The sequence below is a fragment of the Lepus europaeus genome, chromosome 9 (assembly GCF_033115175.1).
Source record: "Lepus europaeus isolate LE1 chromosome 9, mLepTim1.pri, whole genome shotgun sequence".
NCBI lineage: Eukaryota > Metazoa > Chordata > Mammalia > Lagomorpha > Leporidae > Lepus > Lepus europaeus.
The window spans coordinates 106,560,011-106,580,751 of NC_084835.1; the positions used below are offsets into that span (position 1 = coordinate 106,560,011).

General features: G+C 51.5%; 1 protein-coding gene across 1 annotated transcript in view; it reads left to right on the forward strand.

The window, feature by feature from the left end:
* The window catches only part of LOC133766374 (O-acyltransferase like protein-like), a 59,961-nt gene that overhangs the window by 18,491 nt on the left and 20,729 nt on the right, over nt 1-20,741 (forward strand). The window contains exons 3-7 of the mRNA XM_062200035.1: nt 4,041-4,180; nt 5,760-5,838; nt 11,774-11,915; nt 13,842-14,068; nt 20,320-20,499. Of these exons, the coding sequence (XP_062056019.1) occupies nt 4,041-4,180; nt 5,760-5,838; nt 11,774-11,915; nt 13,842-14,068; nt 20,320-20,499 (768 nt within the window). The remainder of the gene's footprint in view (nt 1-4,040; nt 4,181-5,759; nt 5,839-11,773; nt 11,916-13,841; nt 14,069-20,319; nt 20,500-20,741) is intronic.

A 20,741-nucleotide genomic window follows, 5' to 3' on the forward strand; every position in this document is an offset into this window, starting at 1 on the left:
TGTCTCACCCAACTCATTTAAAAAAATAAATACAAAGCAAACCAGTACCACCCATGTTCAGGCTGTGTGTGTAAGGTGTATATGAAACAAATCAATTTCATGTTTAGTACTGGGTCCTATCCCCAAGATAGCTCATCTTGCACATGCAAATATCCCAAAATCCAAAGAAGGGAAAAAAAAAGCCAAACAATTATGGCTCCAAGCATTCTGGATATGGATACTCTAACTTGACTTTTGGCGTCTGAATGTGGCCCATTTTCCCATCTGGCTATCAGACTGGAGGGCATTTCACTCAAGGCCCACCCTTCCACTGGTCCTGGAGTTAGGGACAGAAGGGATGCTCAAGCCAAGAAAGTCTCTGACCAGAGATAAGTACCGTGGGCTCCCTCACACATCCGGGGTCACCAGAGATGAGACCTCTGTGCTTTAGTGGGATCAACTATGGTCCCCAAAACATAGGCACATCCTCATTCCTGGAACCTGTGACTGATAACCCAAGACTGGAAGAGCATCTCTGCAGGTGTAAGGCAAGGGTCTTAGATGGGAGACTTCCCTGGGTGCTCCGGGGGTGGGGGCTATACCCAGCCACATCCTTGTCCTTGAATATCTCACACGTGCTCTCACACACAGACTGCCCACAGACACAGGGACTGGAGTGGCCACAAAGCAAGGGAGGCCAGCAGCCACCCAAGCTGACAGAGGTAAGGAACCCACCCCCCTTAGAGCCTCCAGGGGCACAGTCATGCTCACACCTTCACTCTTGTCTCGGTGACACAGATGTTTCAAACATGGCAAACACATTTCTGTTCTTTCAAGCCACCAAGGGCGTGGCCATCTGCTGCAGCAGCCACAGAAGTGCACACACCTGTGGTTGTTCTGCCACCCCAAGATCAACCGTGGAGCAGGCCCACGCAGCCTGCCTGAGGAACTAGCCGGTGACACTGAGAACACACTCAGACCTCTTCCTGGGCCCTTTCAGGCAGCAGTCTACCTGTACGCCCTGTATCAACTACTAGGCAACTCCAGCTCTTAAGGACCCGCAGTCTAACACGGCCATCCGGTAGGTGCCTGATAAACACTGGCTGTTCACGCTGAAGACTTCCTTGTAGGGTTTGCCTCTGGCCTCGCATTCCAGAAGCTTCTGCTCTCCTCATGGTGTAAGAGCATCAGACTAAAATTTAAGAGTTGATGATCGTCTTTCCTTCCTCCAAACCCAGAAATTAATCACCTGTGCACTTTAATAGTCACTCATCATCAACACCACATGACAAAGAAAACCTACCTGCCAATTAGCCCAGGATGAAGACAACAACTTGTTTTCAATCTTCTGAAAATGAAAACTTGGAGCAACTGCCGTGTGATTTGAAGTAGCAGGTGTGGTGCATCACTGGGCTAGTCTATTCCTTCCTCCTGTGGCAATCACGAGGTACTTTGTGGTTTGGATGGTACCTGCACCCTAGCCTCTTTTTAAAAAAAGATTTGAAAGGCAGAGTTACAGAGAGGCAGAGAGAGAGAGAGACAGAGATGAGGGTGGAAAAGGGCACCCTTGTCCATTGGAGTTGATATCCAGAAAGTAAATGCAATTGATGCATGCGCACACGAACTCAGCTAAAAACCCACAAATGCAAGCAGTTTATAAAGCAACACAGCAGTTGGAAATAAAACACGAATTCAACCTTCTCAGATGAAGAACTGGGTCTCCCCGTCTGTCCGCCCCTCAGTTCTCACCTAAGGGGGAAGACAAGCTCAATATCGACATCGCTCTTGTTTCTGTCTCCTTCAACTCTTTGTAGCTCCAGATTCTTAAACTTTCATCTGGAGAGCCTGGGCTGCCCGTGAGCGGTGGAGAGGGAACTCCCAGCATCCTCTACTTAGTTTATGTGTCCAGCTGTATTGTTGCTTTGCTGACAGGGAGGATTTCATACCATTGTGGAACTGGATCTTGGGTGTAGGAATTTAGTTTTTTCAAAGTTTCAATTCAACAGCTGTTCATTACATTAAGACATGCCCTTCTCCCCTTGTGGGAGACAGAGAGGTACACGATGAAGAGGGCAACGTACCTTTCAGTGGACACCTTGAGCCAGAGTCTGGAGCTTTTCCTGGGGAGACAGTCCTTCGGGTTAGACTCGGGATGATGCGTGCATTGCCAGGCAGGTGGGGAATGGGGACAGCTCAGGCAGCAAGACACACAGGCCCCGGCCCAGCGCAATCCTGCGACGGAGCAGAGAAGTGAGCGTGGCTCGGGCAGAAGAGGCTGCTGGGACAAGCCTGAGCACCAAGGCCCTTTTAAGCCTTGCTCAGGAGCCTGGAATCCAACCGAACCGTCAGAGCAATCAACCCTGGCTGCGTGTTAGAATCACCTGGGAAATTCTGAAAAGCTGGTCCTGCCTAACACCCCCTCCCCGACCAACTAAGTCATCTTTTGTGAGGGTGGAGCAAAAAACCTCAGGTGATTCCAAGGCCCTCCAGGGCAGAGTCAGAGCTCCAGATAAGGGATCTGCAAAGTTCCTATCTGAAGTCAGTGAACCTGAGGCTACCGCAAAAGGCTCATGGACTTCCACAGCGACTCTGGGGGTGAGGCTCGGATAGGAGCCACGGGCACAAGCTACAAGCCAGTCTTTGACAACCACAGGCCACGGTGGCCCTGAGGACGAGGTCCCAGCGCCAGCCGAGGCAGCTGTGTCAGGCAGTGCTCTTTGGTGTGCTGTGCCCCTCTTCCAGGCAGTCAGGGCTGGCCAGGGACCCTGGGCCCTTGTCCAGTCACTCCCTGCCCTCTGCCCTTTGCTCTCAAGCTGGTGGATAACGGTCTCAGTGCCACTTCTTTAAAGCAATTAGAGGGAACAACCCCCCCCCCTCCAAGAGGGACAGCGTTACTGGTAAAGCAGCAAATGGCATTGCCGGTGACTATGGCACGCTGGTCTTTCTGTCCTACACCCAGGACCTCGCCACACCTCTTAGATTCCTGAGCAGGTGCCATGCTGGGTGTCCTGGGCGTCCACACTGCCCTCAGCACGCTTCACCTCACAGAGGGAACAAGGGTGCATAGGCCAAGGTCACAATATGGAAATCCCCAAGGAACAGATATGTAAGACAATGACAATGGATTGGACCAGTCTGAGTAGTCTGAAGCACAGTCATGGGAACAGACGGCTCAAGGAGTTCAAAGAAGTACAACCAATACAACCAAAGAGATTAGGGAGGGGTGAGTGCTTAGCAGAGCAGTGGGACACACAGCCAAGAGGGCCCGGCCAGGACCAGGCTGGGGGTGCTGTGCACTGCTCCAATGGTAATTAATAAATCCATCCATCAGTAAATAACTCTGCAATGTAAGGTCCCACAAAACCAGACACAATTTTTTTATTTAAAGACTCCAGTATTTTTTCCCCTAGATGTGTATGGAGACAAAGAAGAGTTAGCAAGTTTTAGTTCTATCTCTCCACTCCCCAGGAAACATCTTAACCAAGAACTCTCTCGCAGTAACTATTGACAGCCATGGGATAGCATGAGGAAGTTCACTGCTGTTTCTCCCCTGGTGGTCAGGGAGAATGGGGATGCAAAACACAGACATGGAGAGTGGATTCTCAGCAGATCTCTTCCTCTCTCTTTTAAAAAAAATATTTATTTGGGAGGCAGAGAGGGGGAGAAAGAGAGTGCTTCCATCTGACGGTTCACTTCTGAAATGCCTACAGCGTCTAGGTCTGGGCTAGGCGAAAGCCAGAAGCTAGGAACTTGGTGCAGGTTTTCCATATGGGCGGCAGGAACCCAATGACTTGAGCCATCCCTGCTGCCTCCCAGGCCTGTATTAGCAGGAAGCTGGAGTCAGAAGTTGGAGCCAGGCATTGAACCCAAGTATTCTGATATGGGTTGTGGGCATTTTAACTGGTGCTTTAACCTCTAGGCTGGACATTGGTCCCTCTCTTCTTTTTTCACATACATGTGATAGGTTTATAGGTTTACATGTGGAGCTGAGTACCTGTAGGTTCCTTTCAATGTGACACGACGATGCTCATGTTACCAACTTCTTCTGCTTTGAAATTCAGTGTATGACTCCGTGGGGAAGCTTGGGAGCAACGTTCTTAATGGAAACCTCGACAGGCTGGGGTCCTACAGCGAGTGCCTCTCCACCCATGCCCCGACGGGGAGCTTCCAAGGGCAGTACTGCAAACTTCACATGCTGCAGGTGAGCCCAAGCGTCTGCGTGCTGTGCTTGGAGGACAAGTCACCACCACGGCACGGCATCCAAGACCACTGCACGCACTGCCCTTCCTGATGACAAAACAAACCAAAAACCAGACACAAAAAGACTAGGATGTTTTGCAAAAAGTTAAAGTGAAGTTTTACCACATTAGCAGAAACTTGCTCGGCGCCTGAGTGTGGGACATTACACCAGACCCTTGTCCACAAACCACATAGATCTGAGATAGTCTGCTTATGGGGTAAGACCTCTTAATGACCTTCATGGGGAATCCAAGGTCAAATGCTGGGAGGCAACTCTGCTAGCATGATTCTGTCCACGTTCCTTGGGTGCGTTGGTGGCTTTCTTCTTCTTTCTTGGGCCCAGCTGTTACTAGGGTAGAGCGGAGACTCTCCACCACTTGGGTTTTGAGTTTTCTCTCCGTTCCCCTCTGCCCAAAGCCCTAGCCTGGCCCCTTGCTGCCGAGGCATCACACCGTGCTTGGTACAGGGTGGATCACCCTGAGGACCTTGGAACATACTTACAGACTCAGCACCAAGTTGAGGGAGACAGCAGAGGGGGAGTGGACTTCCATTACCCATGAGCCTCTTCTCAGCAGCAGAGCTCCAAACATGACTTTGAGGTCATCATAGCAGCTGGACCATAGCTTTTAGGACTACACTGCTCGATCAGTGGTCCAAGGTTGCAGGGCCCACTATTTTCAAAGCATGCTAATCCTTTTAGTGCTCAGAAAATAAACTGTGAAGGGCACAGTCCTTTGTAAAATACAAAGACGGATTTTATGTGTGTCACATGACACTAAAAGAAAATCACATTACTGGTAGGCTAACAACAATTGCATGAAACAACAATAAGAAGTCCAAGATCTCTGATATTAAGCTATAAACTGATCTTGTAATGGTTAGCAATGGAGACGGGGAGAGTCATCCTGCCAAGGTCCTGGGTAATGACTGCTTGAGGGCTTCATCTGTGTAGACAAATGTCATTTTCAAAGCAGATTAATGGTTTTGATATCGGAGAGAAAGGACTGGCTGACACAATCAACTTAGTTATGTATTTAAAAGAAGCATCTCAGAAATTCTCATTTATAATTTGATCTTTTGTTTATTGGAACAGACATTCTAATTATTAGCTTGATTTATTAATAAGTTCCTTACTTGATACATTGTGTCCTGCTACCAAGTCATAGCAACTTGGCAATTATACTGAAAATTGTCAGAGAGTCAACTGCTAACGACCTGAAATATGGAAGAGAAATGCAATGGGGCAGATTTTCCCAAACCAGTGTCTGCTTTCAAAGTAACAAGCCACAGTATAGGCCTGGGGGTGTACTTTTATTTCAGTTTGGGTGCATGTGATGTTCTGGAAACTCACTTGAAGTGCTCTGGAATGGAAAATCCATGTCTTAAGAACTTAGAAAGCTTTTCTGCCTTCAACCCCCTTCTCTGCCCTCTCCCGATGTGCTTGATTTACGGACAGTACGGCGGTGTTGCTTAGCGTATACGAACCCGTGCGTATGCCGTGAAGCCTGAAATTACAGAGCATGTCTGTTTGCGTTTCCCAGGATGGAGCTGACTACAGTGTGGGCGTGTGCGTCCCTGATTCCTGTGCTGAAGAGGATGTGACTATGATGTCACGACTGGGTAGGTACAGAATACCCAGCGAACGAGCGTCTCAGCGCAAAGTCTGAAAACCCCCGATTCCTTCGAGCCAACAAAGGCGACTCCTTCTGGACTGAACCAACCTCTCATTCTGATCAAGCCAGCAGACTAAGAATAGTGCAGTTCTGTGGGGCTTGGGAGAGGAGGTGATAAGATAGCACTGGAGTGGTAGGAAGGGCGAGACAGGGAATCAAGAAGGGGTATGAGCTGAGACTTTAATAACAGGAAGTCACTCGCAGCTGCCTAGACAGGCCTGAAGAAAGGCATGAGGGGTCTGGTTTCCATATTGTGTGTTCTCTGCTCTGGCCCATGTGTGACAGTCTGTCTCCTGCCAAACCCAGAAGCCACTAGCACTAGACTTGTGGGATGCCCGTGTGTGGGAATGGCCTTTGGCCCTGGTGGTCACCTGCCAGCTGTGTGATCTCGGGCAGGTCACCTGATCCCTCCACGTTTGACCCTTCCTCTGTACAGCAGGGGGAGGCTCTGACCTTCACCCTGGCTCCCACATCTGTACAGGCTTTGTATCGCAGCTCACCTCAGCTATGCAGATGGAAGACATTTAAGTCCAGATGGGTTGACTTCCTCCAAGTCTTGCAAACTTTTCAAGGCAAGAGCTTTAAAATTTCTGCCACTGGAGTCTTTTGTATTTATTCCAGGCCTCTAAACAAGAACCGATGTGACCCATTATTGCTTTCTGCATTAATATGTTGATAGTGCAGCTAGTATTCAATGACCTTCAGTTGTCCTCTGAATTTATGATGATCCTTATAAAGCTTCTAGCCAAGTGTTTCTATGTTGTTAAAAAACACAAATTGTTATCAAAGACAAATTTAAATTCTTGTTGGACAAGTCATAAATATCCTGGAAACAAAGATAAATTTTGCAGTTTTCATTAAATTAGCATTGCAAGTGAATAAGTAACTCCCTAAGTTTACTGATATCGTGGTCTTTATTAAAGAGATTTATTAATTAGTCTGATTTTTCTGGCTATGCCAAATTTACCAGCCAGAGTCAATGTCAGAGTAACAGAGAATCTTAGAAACAATTGCTAAGGGGGGGCATTTTGGCACAGCAGTTAACTTGCAGCTTGGGCCACCCACGTCCCATATTCGAGACCCTGGGTTTGAGTTCCAGCTCTGCTTCAGATCCAGCTTCCTGCTAATGTGCTCCCCGGGAGGCAGCAGGTAGTAGTTCAAGTTCTTGGGTCTTTGCCACCCATGGGGGAGACCTGGATTGAATTCTGGGCTCCTAACTTCAGGCTGGCCAAGCCCTGGCTGTTGTGGACATTTGGAGAGTGAACCAGCAAATGGAGGCTTTGTATCACTCTGCCTTTAAAATTAATAAAAATTTAAAGAGAAATAATTGCTACTGACACTAAGACATTTTGAGAAGGTAGTGTTTGGAGAAAAACGAGGTGAAGGTTCTCTTTGGGGAACGGGAAGAAGGAAAGGGCATTGTCAGGGTGAGCTCAGTGGACTGGGGAACGTGTTAGTGGAATTTGGTCTTTGTGGCCAAGGCTATTTCTCTAGCTTCGGCACAAAGGCTGGGCTAGAAGTCAGGGCACCTTTGTCCAGGGGCAAAGAGCCCCATCTGGAAAGGATTTGTCAGCTACTCCATAAGGCTCTTTGATGCAGCTGCCAACATTCCCTCTACAGATGTGGGGACAGCCAGCTCAGCAACACCAGGCGGTAGCTGCTGGCGCATCCTTGACTCCCCCAGAGCAGGAGAGACCATGTCTGCAGCTCGGGACACACTGCTTCTGAACAAAGCTTTGCGTGAAACACTGCACCGCAAAGCTGTTGTCGTGGGATGCTGCAACATTTCACCCACAGGATGGTACATGTTGGTGAGGTTGGGTCCTCCGGGAGGAACTGCTGCTTCTGTGCCTCTGCTAGTCCCCTGGTGCCCACCTGCAGCCCTCAGTGCCCCCTGCTGGTGGATGGGTCACTCTGGTCTGTGTCCATGGTCCCATAGTCTCTGTGGCCAGACTTCCCTGTTATAAGGACACCATTCAGAGTGGATGCAGGGCACACTCTACCCTTGACTCATTCATCCCGAGTTGACGGTATCAGTAAAGGTTCTGTTTCGACCTATTCACATGGTCCAGGGCTTAGGTCTTGAACCTTTTTTTTTTTTTTTTTGGACAGGCAGAGTGGATAGTGAGAGAGAGAGACAGAGAGAAAGGTCTTCCTTTTTGCCGTCGGTTCACCCTCCAATGGCCACTGTGGCCAGCGCGCTGCGGCCAGCGCACCGCACTGATCCGATGGCAGGAGCCAGGTGCTTCTCCTGGTCTCCCATGGGGTGCAGGGCCCAAGCACTTGGGCCATCCTCCACTGCACTCCCTGGCCACAGCAGAGAGCTGGCCTGGAAGAGGAGCAACCGGGACAGAATCCAGCGCCCCAACCGGGACTAGAACCCGGTGTGCCGGCGCCTCAAGGTGGAGGATTAGCCTATTGAGCCACGGCGCCGGCCAGGTCTCAAACCTTTTTTGAAGGGACTCAATTCAACCTAGAATATTACCTAGTCTACTTTCCTATGTGAGTTCCTTGAAATCCAACAGGGAGCGGGGAAGAGGGCGACTCCCAGCCACTTAGCCCAGAGCCCTGCACTGAGTGCCTCCTGACAGACACTGGACAAATCCTCCTGAGTTCACTGTGCAGCCAGGGGCCCTGCCTAGACAGACAGAACACAAGAGCCGGAGAAGAAGGGGCTTGTCGGAACCGTCTGTTCGACACGGGTTGGCAAACTTTACCCAGACTCAACAGTAAATGGCTATCCTCAGAGACTCGCCATTGGAAATTTTAGAGTATTTCACGGTGATCACACAGAGAGGCAATGGGTGCTGAGCTGTTTAGCCCCAGTGTTTAACAGTCCTTCACAGTAAATCCTGAACTGCTCTCTTTCCACCTTCCTTTCCTGTAAGAATGGCGAGGCCCACCCAGTAGAACAGTGGGGCTGCAGGCTTCCCCTCACAAGTCTCTCTTACGGGTTCACCAAGCCCTCAGGAAAAAATGGGGCTATCCTCACAGTAACTCCTTGAAAAAAAGGATGTGAAGGGAGCCCAAAGCATTTCACACCATACCGTTTCCTGTTCTCAATTTCGTTCAGAAAGTATTGAGCAGTCGCGTATCTGGTCTTTGCGGGAGACATCACACATGTGTGCTGGGATCAAAGCACTTGGGAGTTACTCATTTCAGAAAACCAAAGGGGTACTTAGTAAGAAAATACGCATGTTGGCCGGCGCCACGGCTCACTAGGCTAATCCTCCGCCTTGCGGCGCCAGCACACCGGGTTCTAGTCCCGGTCAGGGCGCCGGATTCTGTCCTGGTTGCCCCTCTTCCAAGCCAGCTCTCTGCTGTGGCCTGGGAGTGCAGTAGAGGATGGCCCAAGTGCTTGGGCCCTGCACCCCATGGGAGACCAGGATAAGCACCTGGCTCCTGGCTTAGGATCAGCGCGATGCGCTGGCCGCAGCGCACCAGCCGCAGCGGCCATTGGAGGGTGAACCAATGGCAAAGGAAGACCTTTCTCTCTCTCTCTCTCACTGTCCACTCTGCCTGTCAAGAAAAAAGAAAATACGCATGCCTGGGTTACCAGGAAACACTGCCAGGGGATAAGGACTCGATCTCACACTGTGTGCCAGGGACAATCCTAGAAACCAGGGCTGCTACGGAGAGAGGACAGGCAGGTATTGACAGAGAGCGCCCAAGTGGGCGCCTTTAGCCAAGAGGTGGGAAACAGATAAAAGGTTTCCCGTTTCCCTGTGTAGACCTGGAATCTGGCCCAGTGTAGACGTTAGGCAGGGAAGACAGAAATGAGCCGGTATGAGAGGGGCTGAAGGAAAACAAAGCAGCCTTGGAAAGGAATGTTGTAACCTCAGATGCATGCCTTAGAAGCAGCCCAGTATTTCAACTACAAAGTCCTGCCCATCCCCAGCAACGCCATAGGTGATCCTAGGCTTCCCTCCAAGGAACACTCCCCAGGAGAATTCTTTCTGTCCAGAGCTTAGTGGGCTACCTGGTAATAAAAGCTTGGGAGGAATTTTACCTATTTCACATCCAGAAAACCCCCTGTCCAGGAGAGGACGGTATGAGGAAGGAGAAGGGGCAGGAAGAACTGGGCCCCATTCCCTTAGGAGCCCCAGCCTGTATAGAGACTGCGCTCTCAGCCCTGTGCCGAGATGTGTAGGCCTGGCCCGTCAGGTGTCAGGTGTCATGTTCTCGCCATTAAACAAAGTAACCTTGTTTACCCCCGTCTGAATGGCTGGGCACTCCCTCAGGTTCCGCCTGGAGAGGTGCCCGTCTGTTCTGAAGCGGTCCCAACTTCCCTACCCCATTCAACCTCGCTACCTTGCTGCTCGCTCCTCTCCGTCTCACGCCTGAATCCTTTCTTGTGTGAAGACTGGAACCTCCATTCCAGCCACCTCCACAAAGATACTCGAGGTTGGTTGAGGGAACACGAGCATCGGTTGCTTTTACTGACTTTGGGTGTGTTAAGACAAGGCAGCCTGAGGGCCAACCAACGCGTATTGAGCTCTTACTGTGGGTCAGGCACTGTTCTGAGGGCTTCTCCACTATGGCATCATTTAGTTCTTGCAATAGTCCCATGGAGAGAACATTGCCAGGATCCTCACTCCACCAAGGGGGGAAACCAAGGCAGAGAGCAGGTAACATGCCCACGGCCTCACGGCAAGGTGGAGGCCCAGATTCCCACACCGCAGAACCTGTACTCCTACACTGTGATCTGAGGTTAATTTTCCTTGTCTATAAAACAAGGGGGATAGTTCTGTGCAGGTTGTTGAAGGCCTAGAAATAAAGAACAAAACGCATCTCACATGGAACAGGTGCTTATGTTACTCAGAGCTGGCACTACGGCTTTAGGAAGCCACAGTGGCACTATCCTTTGCTGGGGTTTGGAAGCCTCTGGTCCTGGCGCGCACCACGTGCTCGCCCGTGAGCTGCACAGGCTCCTGGGAACTCAGATGTCAGCTCTGGGCTCCTGTCTGGATTTGCCAGGTCGGAAGCTTGCAGGGAGGGGAGGCAGAGAGCAACCCCTTTAACAGGCCGTCAGGTGACTCTGAGGTTCACCAAAGCTCGCGACAGGTGCCCTTGTGTCACCAGCAAGAGCCTCACAAAGCATTTCTCCCAGTGACTCACAGCCTACATCCTAAGTTGATGCTTTGTAGTGTCAGTTCAACCGGAAACTTTGGTTGAATTGTGGGCGTTCATTGTGTTCTTCCATCTTCCATTGCATTTATCGCCATCGTCGGGGGGACCTGCTCACAAGCAGATGTGAGTTGGCCACGGTGCATGTTCAGGCTTGTCGTTCTCAGAGCCAGGTGCTGGCAAGGGTGCGAGAGTCCGGGCAGGCTGAGAATTCGGGAGACCGGGATCCACTTCCGGCCAGGCTGAGAGTTCCCAGTTCAGCACCCTCGCGTGCTCCTCCCTGCCGCGTCTGTGAATCAGATACACTCCTCACTCTGGACCCACAGGGAATTGGTCCAGGATCTCCAGTGGGTCCCCAAATCCATGGATGCACATCCCTCATACAAAATGGCACAATTTCCCTATAATCTAAACATTGTCCCCGGGTGCCTTAAATCATCACCAGATTACTGACACCTGAGCAATGTAAGGGGCTGATAAATGTGTTGTTTGGGGAACAATGACAAGGAGAGAAAATCAGGACGTGCTCGGTTCAGCTCAAGCGTTTCCCACATAACTTGGACCTTTGGCTGGCTGAATCTGTGCCCATGGGGCCCCCAGCCACAGAGGGCTGACCGTGTAGTAAAAGCCCCCTGCCCTCTCCAATGTCAAGGTTTTATTCTGGAATAACAGAAATAAATGCACTTGGAGACATACACAGCATTATTGCAATCTCAAGTATTAATGGGATCTTTTCTCTCTCTCTCTCTCGGTAGATATTTTAAGATTCAGAAACACTTCGTTTCTGGCCCCTTCCCTCCCTCTGTTTACAACAAATTCTTCCTCCTCGCCCGGTGGCGGTGTGGCCAGATGTGCTGCTGGCAAGTTCCCCCTGGACCCGTTTGCTGCCGTGTGTCTGTAAGTACAGGCACCCGGGGTGCCCGGGTGGGATGCTGGCTGTGGAGGCTGTTACAGCAAGTCCCCCTCCCAGCTGCATCCAGCTGGGTATCCTCATTCACTGGCTGAGGCTGGTCATGCTGCCCGACTGTACCACACCGCGTGCCCTCCCACATTCTATGCTGAAACCTCACCCACAACGGGCTGATATTAGGGGGCAGGATCCTTGGGAGATGATCAGGTGACATAAAAGAGACCCCAGGAGGCTCCCTAGCTTCTTCCACTTTGTGAGGAATCTGGCCCCAAGGCTCCGGAGTGGGCTCTCACAACAGCGACTCTGCCGGCACTTTGATCTTGGACTTCCTCGCCTCCGATTTCTGTGGTTTATCAGCTGCTCAGACTGCAGTATTTTGTTACAGAAGCCAGAATGAACGAGACACAGGGAGATCACATTGACCCACCAACAAGGCAGTGCAAAGGGCTCAGGGCCTGGCCAGCGCTGTGGCGTAGTAGGCCAAGGCAGCGCCTGCATCCCATATGGGTGCTGGTTTGAGTCCTGGCTGCTCCACATCCCATCCAGCTCTCTGCTATACCCTGGGAAAGGAGAAGATGGCCCAAGTGTTTGGGCCGCTGACCCAGCGTGGGGGACCCACAAGAAGCCCCTGGCTCCTGCCTTCAGATTGGCTCAGCTCCAGCCCTCGTGGCCATTTGAGGAGTGAACCAGCAAATGGAACACCTCTCCCTCTCTCTTCTCTCTTTCTCTCTGTTTGTAATACAATCTTAAAGGAAAAAAACAAAACAAAACAAAAAAACAGTGTTCAAGGAGAAGCCAGCCACACCAAATGGGGTTGGGGTTCAGGAACTTGCAGTACTGTATCTTGTCCCTAAATACTCCTGTTCCTCAAGTCCTGTGACCACCCAAGAATGGCCTGTACTGGAGGCTCTGCGTCTCCCACAGGGCTGTAGCTGGTTCACTTCCCAAACAGGCCACAAAGGCCAGAGCTGGGCGGATTTCCAGGTCTCCCCTATGGGTACTTCCCAGGTCCTAGCAGAGAGCTGGATTGGAAGTGGAGCAGCCGGGACTCGAACTGGCACCCGCATGGAATGCCAGTGCTGCAGGCTTTATCTGCTACACCACAGTGCTGGCCCCTACCACACCTTTTGATTGCACCAAGAGGCCACATTGAACCAGGGCCATCCACCTTCTAGATTGGTATAAGCACACTCTGGGTTAGCTCCAGGACAAAACTGCATAACGGCACTGGTATCGCAATGTATGCCTGTCTCCAGGAGTGTGTGACTGCATTAGATATGAAATATAGGAATCCTTAGTCACAGCACTTGCAAATGATGTCTTGTTTTGGTTGCTCTTTATTTATGTATTTTTTACAGTTATAATATGGAGTCAAGTGAAATCATTTCCTTTGTAATTTTTTTTGTGATTTTTATTCCCAGAACATCATCTACCACTAATAAAATTATTAAATATAGGCTGTTATTTGAAAGGCAGAGAGAGAGAGAGAGAGACAGAGGGAGTGAAGGAGATAGGGAGAGGGAGATCGAGAGGGAGGGAAAGAGATCTGTCATCTATTGGTTCACTCTCCAAATGCCTGCAACAGCCAGGGCTGGGCCAGGTCAAGGCCAGCCAGGAACTGAGTGTGAGTGTCCCAGGAGGGTGGCAGGGACTCAAGTATTTGAGCTGTCATCTGCTGCCTCCTAGGGTACTCACTAGCAGGAAGCTGGAACCAGGACTCAAACCCAGGCTCTCTGGTTGACAGGGGATGCAGGTTTCTCAAGTGGAGTCTTAACCACTATGCCAAATGCCCGCCCTAAATATCTGCTCATGTCAACATTCAGCAGTTCTGCTTTTCACGGGACTGTTCTCTCTGCATCTTCCTTTGGCGTCACAGAGGTGAGGCCTGGCTGCCATGCGTCTTCTCCCTGCAGGTTCATCGTGCTGCTGGGCCTCGCCTTCCCTCTGGCTGGAACCCTCTGCGTGGCAGCCAGCGCCTGGGGGTCAGCCCCTGGGACACTGTCAGTCCATGGAACCCCTTCTTCCACTTACGGGAGTCTACTTTTGAGAGAGCTGGAGAGCGAGGAGCTAAGAAACAAAATTGGAGAGGCCGATGGGTTGCGCACTCTCTTACCAGCAGGAGCCCCAAGCAGAGGAAAAAGTAGGTATTTTAATGAAACTAAGACCCCCCAAGAGGGGAAATAAACAAGTGCACAGCTGGAAAAGACTTCCTACAGGGCTGGATTCCAGGGAATGCAACAGCTTCAGAATGTGGGCATGGGGGGGGGGGGGTCTCTGGGCTTTGTTTTCCGTCTGCCTATTGGGGCAAGGCGAGGCCACTAAAAGCGCTGTTTATTTCCTCAGTGTGACAGCCCAGTGTGTTTCTGTGTTAATCACAGACAAGGGCAGACTGCAGCAAGGGTTTCACTGCAGGCACTCTCCCTGGGTCTCCACGATCACACCGTGTGCTTTCACTGTCACAGTGACACACGCGGTTCAGAGACGTGTCCGCCATCATCGAGGTAAGCGATTCACACACACACTGGAGCCAGGGGAGTGGTTCTGCAACACGAACTCATCAGAGCAGCAGAAGCACCCAGCCCAGTGCGCAGTGAGAGGCTGGAAGTCCGCGAGCCACACTGTGCTGGGTCTACTGAGGAGCCAAGGGCGTGACCTTCACCTCCACCTGCCTGCATGCGAGGCACACACCGGGCATAAGGGCCTTCGGAAAGTTCACATGGTACAGAAAACTATGCTTGAATCTCAAAGATTTAGCACCAAAACAAACTTATCTTTTAAAAGTTATGTATTTATCTGAGAGATGGGGTGGGGACAGAGGTAGGGCAAGAGAGGCGCTGGGGTGGAGTGGGGGAAGGGGAGGGAAGGGAGAGAGAGGGGGAAGTACTTAGAGATCTTCATCTGCTGGTTTACTTCCCAAATGTCTGCAACACCTGGGGCTGGGCCAGGGACCCAACTAGCTGAGCCATCAACTGGGAAGCCATCAAGCAGGAAGTGGAATAGGGAGCGGAACCAGGACTCGAACCTGGCACCCTGACACAGGATGCAAGTGTCCCAAGCAGCTTCTTAACCACCAGGCCAATGCCTGCCCACGGCCCATGCCCCACGCCCCCTGCCCCAAATGAACTTGATCTTTCAGTTCTCTTTCCCACAAACTTTTTGAAGTGCCCTTATGTCCGCATCTCGCACAAGAGTCTGGTGATGCACAGGACTTCAGGGTGTGGGGAATGATTTTCGCAAAGCTACATAACTGTCCCTCCTGACTCCAACCAAGGGAACAAAACTTTTCAAAAATTCAGTGACCGGACCAGAAGAACATGAACACGCGAGAAAGTGGCTTCACGGTGGATGTCTGGTGTGTGAGGATTTTCTCAGGTCCTATTCAGATTTTAGGGCACAAACCAAAACGAGCCACACCAACCAAAATCTCACCAACAAGAAAAGCGAGCCACGTCCATCTGAGAAGGAGCTGGGAAAGCTCAGAAGGGCCCCGGGGCCATCTCCTTCCCAGAGTCACAGGCGACTCTAGCAGTGGGCGCTGGCCCTTAGACCCACCCACGAAGGAAACGTCAACCGTTAGGCTGCCGAATGAAGGCCACTCCCCGCTGCTGTGCCATTTCTACCCATGGCCCTGGTTTAGCCATCGAGGGGCCTGGAAAACACCCACTCTGTGTGTGCGTTCCAGCCCTGTCAGGTTTCGAGGACAAGTCCAGTGGCCTCGCCCGAGTCTCAGAAACCCGTCAGCGCTTCTCACGTGATGTGGTTCCAGACCTTGGTCGGTGCCCCGGCCACCCTCAGACACCCATGGTCATGGTCGGCATGGCAGAGGGCACACACTGAGAATCCCCAGTCGGACCTGCTTTGATCGCTAACTCTGACCTCGGCTGCTGAGCTGTGTGAGCCTCAGTTTCCACATGTGGAAAATGGGATTTATGGAAGGAATTGAGATGCTGCACACTCACCTCCTCTTAAACTTCATTCCCCTTGTCCTCATCCTCTTCAGGGAAGTGGGGGTGGGGGAGAGGGAGAAAGAGCAGGGGGCTTTCATTTGCAAGACCTCTCGCTTGTGGACCTAGCTGACAAGCAGCAGGACTGGTGGGCCCCAAGGCCAGGCCGCGGGCTTCGGTCAGAGTGGCCGGGAGCTTACAATCACTCGAATTCACCATTGCTGTCATCTGTGGCCAGCCAGCTTGTGTAGGCCTGCATTTTAAGGTCAGATCACAGGATTTAGGGCAGACACACCTGGTATGGAAATGTTAGGTTCCCAATCTAACATGAGCACCCCTTGTGACGGGAACCCTGAGGTTACACTCCTTTTCCAGCTGTTATATTTAACAGTGGTCTCAAAATGGGGGTTGCTCTTGTTCTGTTGCCATAGCAATTTTTTTTTTTGGTAGTTAATACCAACAGGGGTAAAATACCACATTCTGGGAGGACTGGAAATCGAGGAGGGACAGCAGGGCTCAGCCTTTTTTCCTCATTCTTTTTACGTTCACCAGCAAGTCCAATCAACACGGCACTGCTGTACCTTCTAGAAGTTTACAGCCAAGATGGGCTTTCTGGTCTCGATTCTTCATCCTGCAAGTAACTGCAGCACTTACTTAGGGTGGTTTTCTTGCTTTCTTTTTTCTTTTCTTTTTTCTTTTTTTTTTTTTTTTTTGACAGGCAGGGTTAGACAGTGAGAGAGAGAGACAGAGAGAAAGGTCTTTCTTCTGTTGGTTCACCCTCCAATGGTTGCTGTGGCCGGTGCACCGCGCTGATCCGAAGCCAGGAGCCAGGTGCTTCTCCTGGTCTCCCATGCGGGTGCAGGGCCCAAGCACTTGGGCCATCCTCCACTGCCCTCCCGGGCCAGAGCAGAGAGCTAGACTGGAAGAGGGGCAACCAGGACAGAATCTGGCGCCCCAACCGGGACTAGAACCCGGGCCGCAGGCAGAGGATTAGCCTAGTGAGCCACGGTGCCAGCCAGGGTGGTTTTCTGTCGATATTTAGGTGGGAAACATGAGTGACTGTGGAGAATGAGAATGATTAACAAATTTTCTCTATGTGCTTGTATTTTACTTGAAAGGCAGACAAGGGAAGCGAGGGGGCGGGGGAAGGAGAAAGACCTCCCATCTGCTGTTTTGTTCCCCAAATGCCAGCACCAGCTGGGGCTGGGCCAAGCCAAAGCCAGGAGCCAGGAACTCTGGGTCTCCCACATGAGCGACAGGGACCCAGCTATTTGAGGCACCAGCTGCTACCTCCCAGGGTGTGCCACAGCAGGAAGCTGGAGTGGGAAGTGGGGGCAGGACGGGAACCCAGGTGCCCTGACAAGGGATGCGGGAGACCCCACTGGAGTGTCACCCCTGTGCCACGTGGCCGCCCTTACCAGACTGCCATGAAGTGAGCAGCGATGGGCTACAGGCCCTGGACGTCAGAGCTCATCCTTTGTTTGTGGTCTGTTGCTGAAAGTGGCTCACAGCAATAACACAACACTCAGATGGGTTGCAAGATTTTTTTAAAGCACGGTGGCACCCAGCACTTCTCCCATTGTGCGCGTCGGAACCACCCGGAGGGCGTGTCACAGCACAAGGTGCTGGGCCCCAACCCAAAGCCTCTGACTCAGGGCAACGCGCATGTCCAGCCAGCCCCTGGTGGGGCTGAAGCTGCCCCTCCCGGGGAACCTCACTACGGGAAGCAGTGGCCACCGGCCTCCACCTGGTCCTCCCCATCCATGGCCCTGGGGGTCTAACACCTTCCAGGCACAAATGAGCACAAAGCGACTCAGCTGTCTCCCGTACCACCACTTCATTTCAGATTTGATAAACCACTGGTGGGGACGTTCACCGATGAGCAGAACTTCCATGGGGAAAAACTGTGCCGGGGTGAGTTTGGGTTCCAGGTCTTGCGGTGGGCACGGGTGTAGGCCGTGGAGAAGCTCTGGTGGGTCCCCAGCAGCCATGAGCAGGGCCTGGCCAGTCAGGGCCTGGACGCCTCCTCCCGTCATTTAACACCAAATTGGAATGGTCTGTCGTGTGCTTCGTCTCTGGCATTCTCTTTCCTGCCCTCGTAACTGGATTGCTGTGTCTTGCGGGTGGCATAAAGCTCTTTGCCGTATTTTATACCCTTGGAAATCTGGCTGCGGTAGCCACTGTGTGCTTTTTAATGGGACCCAGGAAGCCACTGAGAAGATGCTGGGAACAAGATTGCTGGCAACAGCTTTTATGCTTTTGTCTCTCGTGTCACCTTGCATGCTGCCCTTTGGTGGCGTAGGAAGGGACTGGCCACATGCTGCACGTGGAGTTCTTACAATGACCTTGATGCAAGGGCTGCATCAACTAAATGCCGGTCTTCTACATCGAAAATCAGAAGCGTGTGGAAAAGAACATTCAAATGTCTCCAAAATAGTGCCAGCGCCAGCTCGGCCATTCTGTATACCGGAAAAAATGCCGTATTCGATCTGTTCAGTGCTTGTCACTACGGAGTCATGATGTGTCAAAGAGGAGGAGATGTTTAAGCATTGTCATCTGGAACTTATTTTTAGTCAGTTTTTAAAATCTTTTCAAAACATCTTTCAAAATGTATTTAAGGGATAAATCTGTGCTGTAAGAATATTCAGCTTTTTTTTTTTCAAATGTCCACATTTTTATGGCATTTTTAAAATTTGAAGTGTGGGGCCACTAAGCCTCTGCCTATAGTGCCGGCATCCCACATGGGTGCTGGTTCAAGTCCTGGCTGTTCCACTTCCAGTCCAAATCCCTTCTGAAGCCCCTGAGAAAGTAGTGGAAGATGGCCCATGTACTTGGGCCCCTGCCACCCATGTGAGAGACCCCGCTGAAACTCCTGGCTCCTGGCTTCGGCCTGGCCCAGCCCAGCTGTTGCGCCATTTGGGAAGTGAATCAGGGGATGGAAGATCTCTCTCTAACTTTGCTCTGTAACTGCTTTATAAACAAATGTTTTTTTTCTTAAACTAGAAATGTGGGATGTTTATTGTAAAGCTAAATATTGCTTATTATGTATAACTGAAAATAATATATAAATCATCGATTTTGAAATTAAAAATATACCTGGCACTTATTTGCCTAGGCAGGCATTGCGCTAGATGCTTGACATTGTTCTAGAATTCTCACAGTAACACTTCAGAAAGCTTTGCCTGCTTTAAAGACAAGAAAACAGAGACTCAGGGACATGACAGAATTCCATGGAACCTGGCAGAATCCAGGGCCTGTGTCTCTCCATGGCCCCATGTGGCTTCTCAGGAAACTGGGCAGGAGCTAGGTGCCATTAGGTGTGGGAAAATGCTGATTTTGCCAAAATTGTTGCCAATTCCTGGTGAGCACGAAATCCTTCTAAATGAGTGAGTGAGGTGCCTTCAAGCAGACACAGTCCACAGGAGTGACTCACGTGGAAAAACTCTTTGGGGCTAGAACTTCAAAATGCTAGGCTATTAATTTAAGAAACTGATTTAGATCACCAGAGCTTGGGGCTAAGCCAGCTCTCTTTTGTGAATAGGTTTTAATTCTGCAAGGGCTTAGCTGGTACCCAGAATGTTTAAGGTGCCGAGCCCTGTCCAGGAGAAATGTTTCTCGGAGGCAGCTGGAGTTCAGAGTCTCGTGTTTCACAATTCCAGCCACTCGGGTTAAGTCAAGTTCAACTGCACACTAAAGGGAGCACATTCAGACGAAGAGGTCAGAGGCCATGACTAGTGGTGGAGCTGTGATCTCCTGTGTGCTGCATCTGGGTGGGTTTCTGTTCAGAGCGATGACAGACATCCCCTCACTGGTCTTCCTGATACTCCTGCGATCATAACAAGATCTAGTTGATTCCCATCACGTGGATATGCACACTGGACACAGAGAAGTTCATCCACTTGTCAGAAGTCACAGGGTGAACGCATGTCAGCCAGATCCGGAGCCAGGAGTGTCTGATGAGACCCACAGCACAGGTCACAGAGCCACCTGCTACCTTAGGGATCTGTAAGTGGTTCAAACGCCCCACGGATGGCATTTCCAGAGACACGCTGGCTTTATGGGTCAGAAGGCTTCTGACTGATGTCCACATTCGTCTTCTCTGACCCTTGGCAAAAGAGGACGAGGGTCAGAGGTTGGCATCGGGGACCTGAGCTTGGGAAGCTATTCTGTACCAGGCACTGTGTGGCACCAACCTCAGTCATGTCTGTTAGGGAAAGTCAAGGTTGCAGGGAAGGGAGACCAAATGAAAAGCTCCCCGATAGTTCAGGGGTTGAACTGTCCAGGGCTGGCCGAGAGCTCTGACACAAGGTCAAGATCACTGGGGCGGGTGTGGTGCCGGCTCCTGTTGGGGGTCAGTGCGTGGGTGGGCGCCGGCTCCTGTTGGGGGGCAGTGTGTGTGGGTAGGTCTGGCTCTCGGGGCGACACTAACGCCCCTGTTCTTGCCCAGGGTTCCTAGGAGCCATGGGCCGTGCCCTGCGGTGTTTCTCCTGGCAGCAGACCGTGCCGGCCATCCGGACTGCGAGGGCGTCAGGAGGCACCTGCCCCGTCCTGGATGGCATCCGCGTCTCCAGTCTACTCTGGATCATCTCGGGACACGCCAGCCAGATGACCGCGTGGCTCTCTTTGGGTGCGAAAGCTGACAAGCCTCGGCTCTGGAAGAGGGCAGGGAGGGAGCACAGACCCTCCCGGGGGGTACGGCCACGTGGGGCCACGGATGGAGAGCGGCGCCCTCCCTGCTAGAGCCTTCTTCCTGTTGGAAAGGCAGCCCAGGACCTCCCTGAGTGGGGTTTCCAGACTAGTGCCCGCTGGCTTCTTTAACTCCTCCTGGGTACTAGGCAGGCAGAGGCTGCCGGGTGAGCAGGGAGCCCT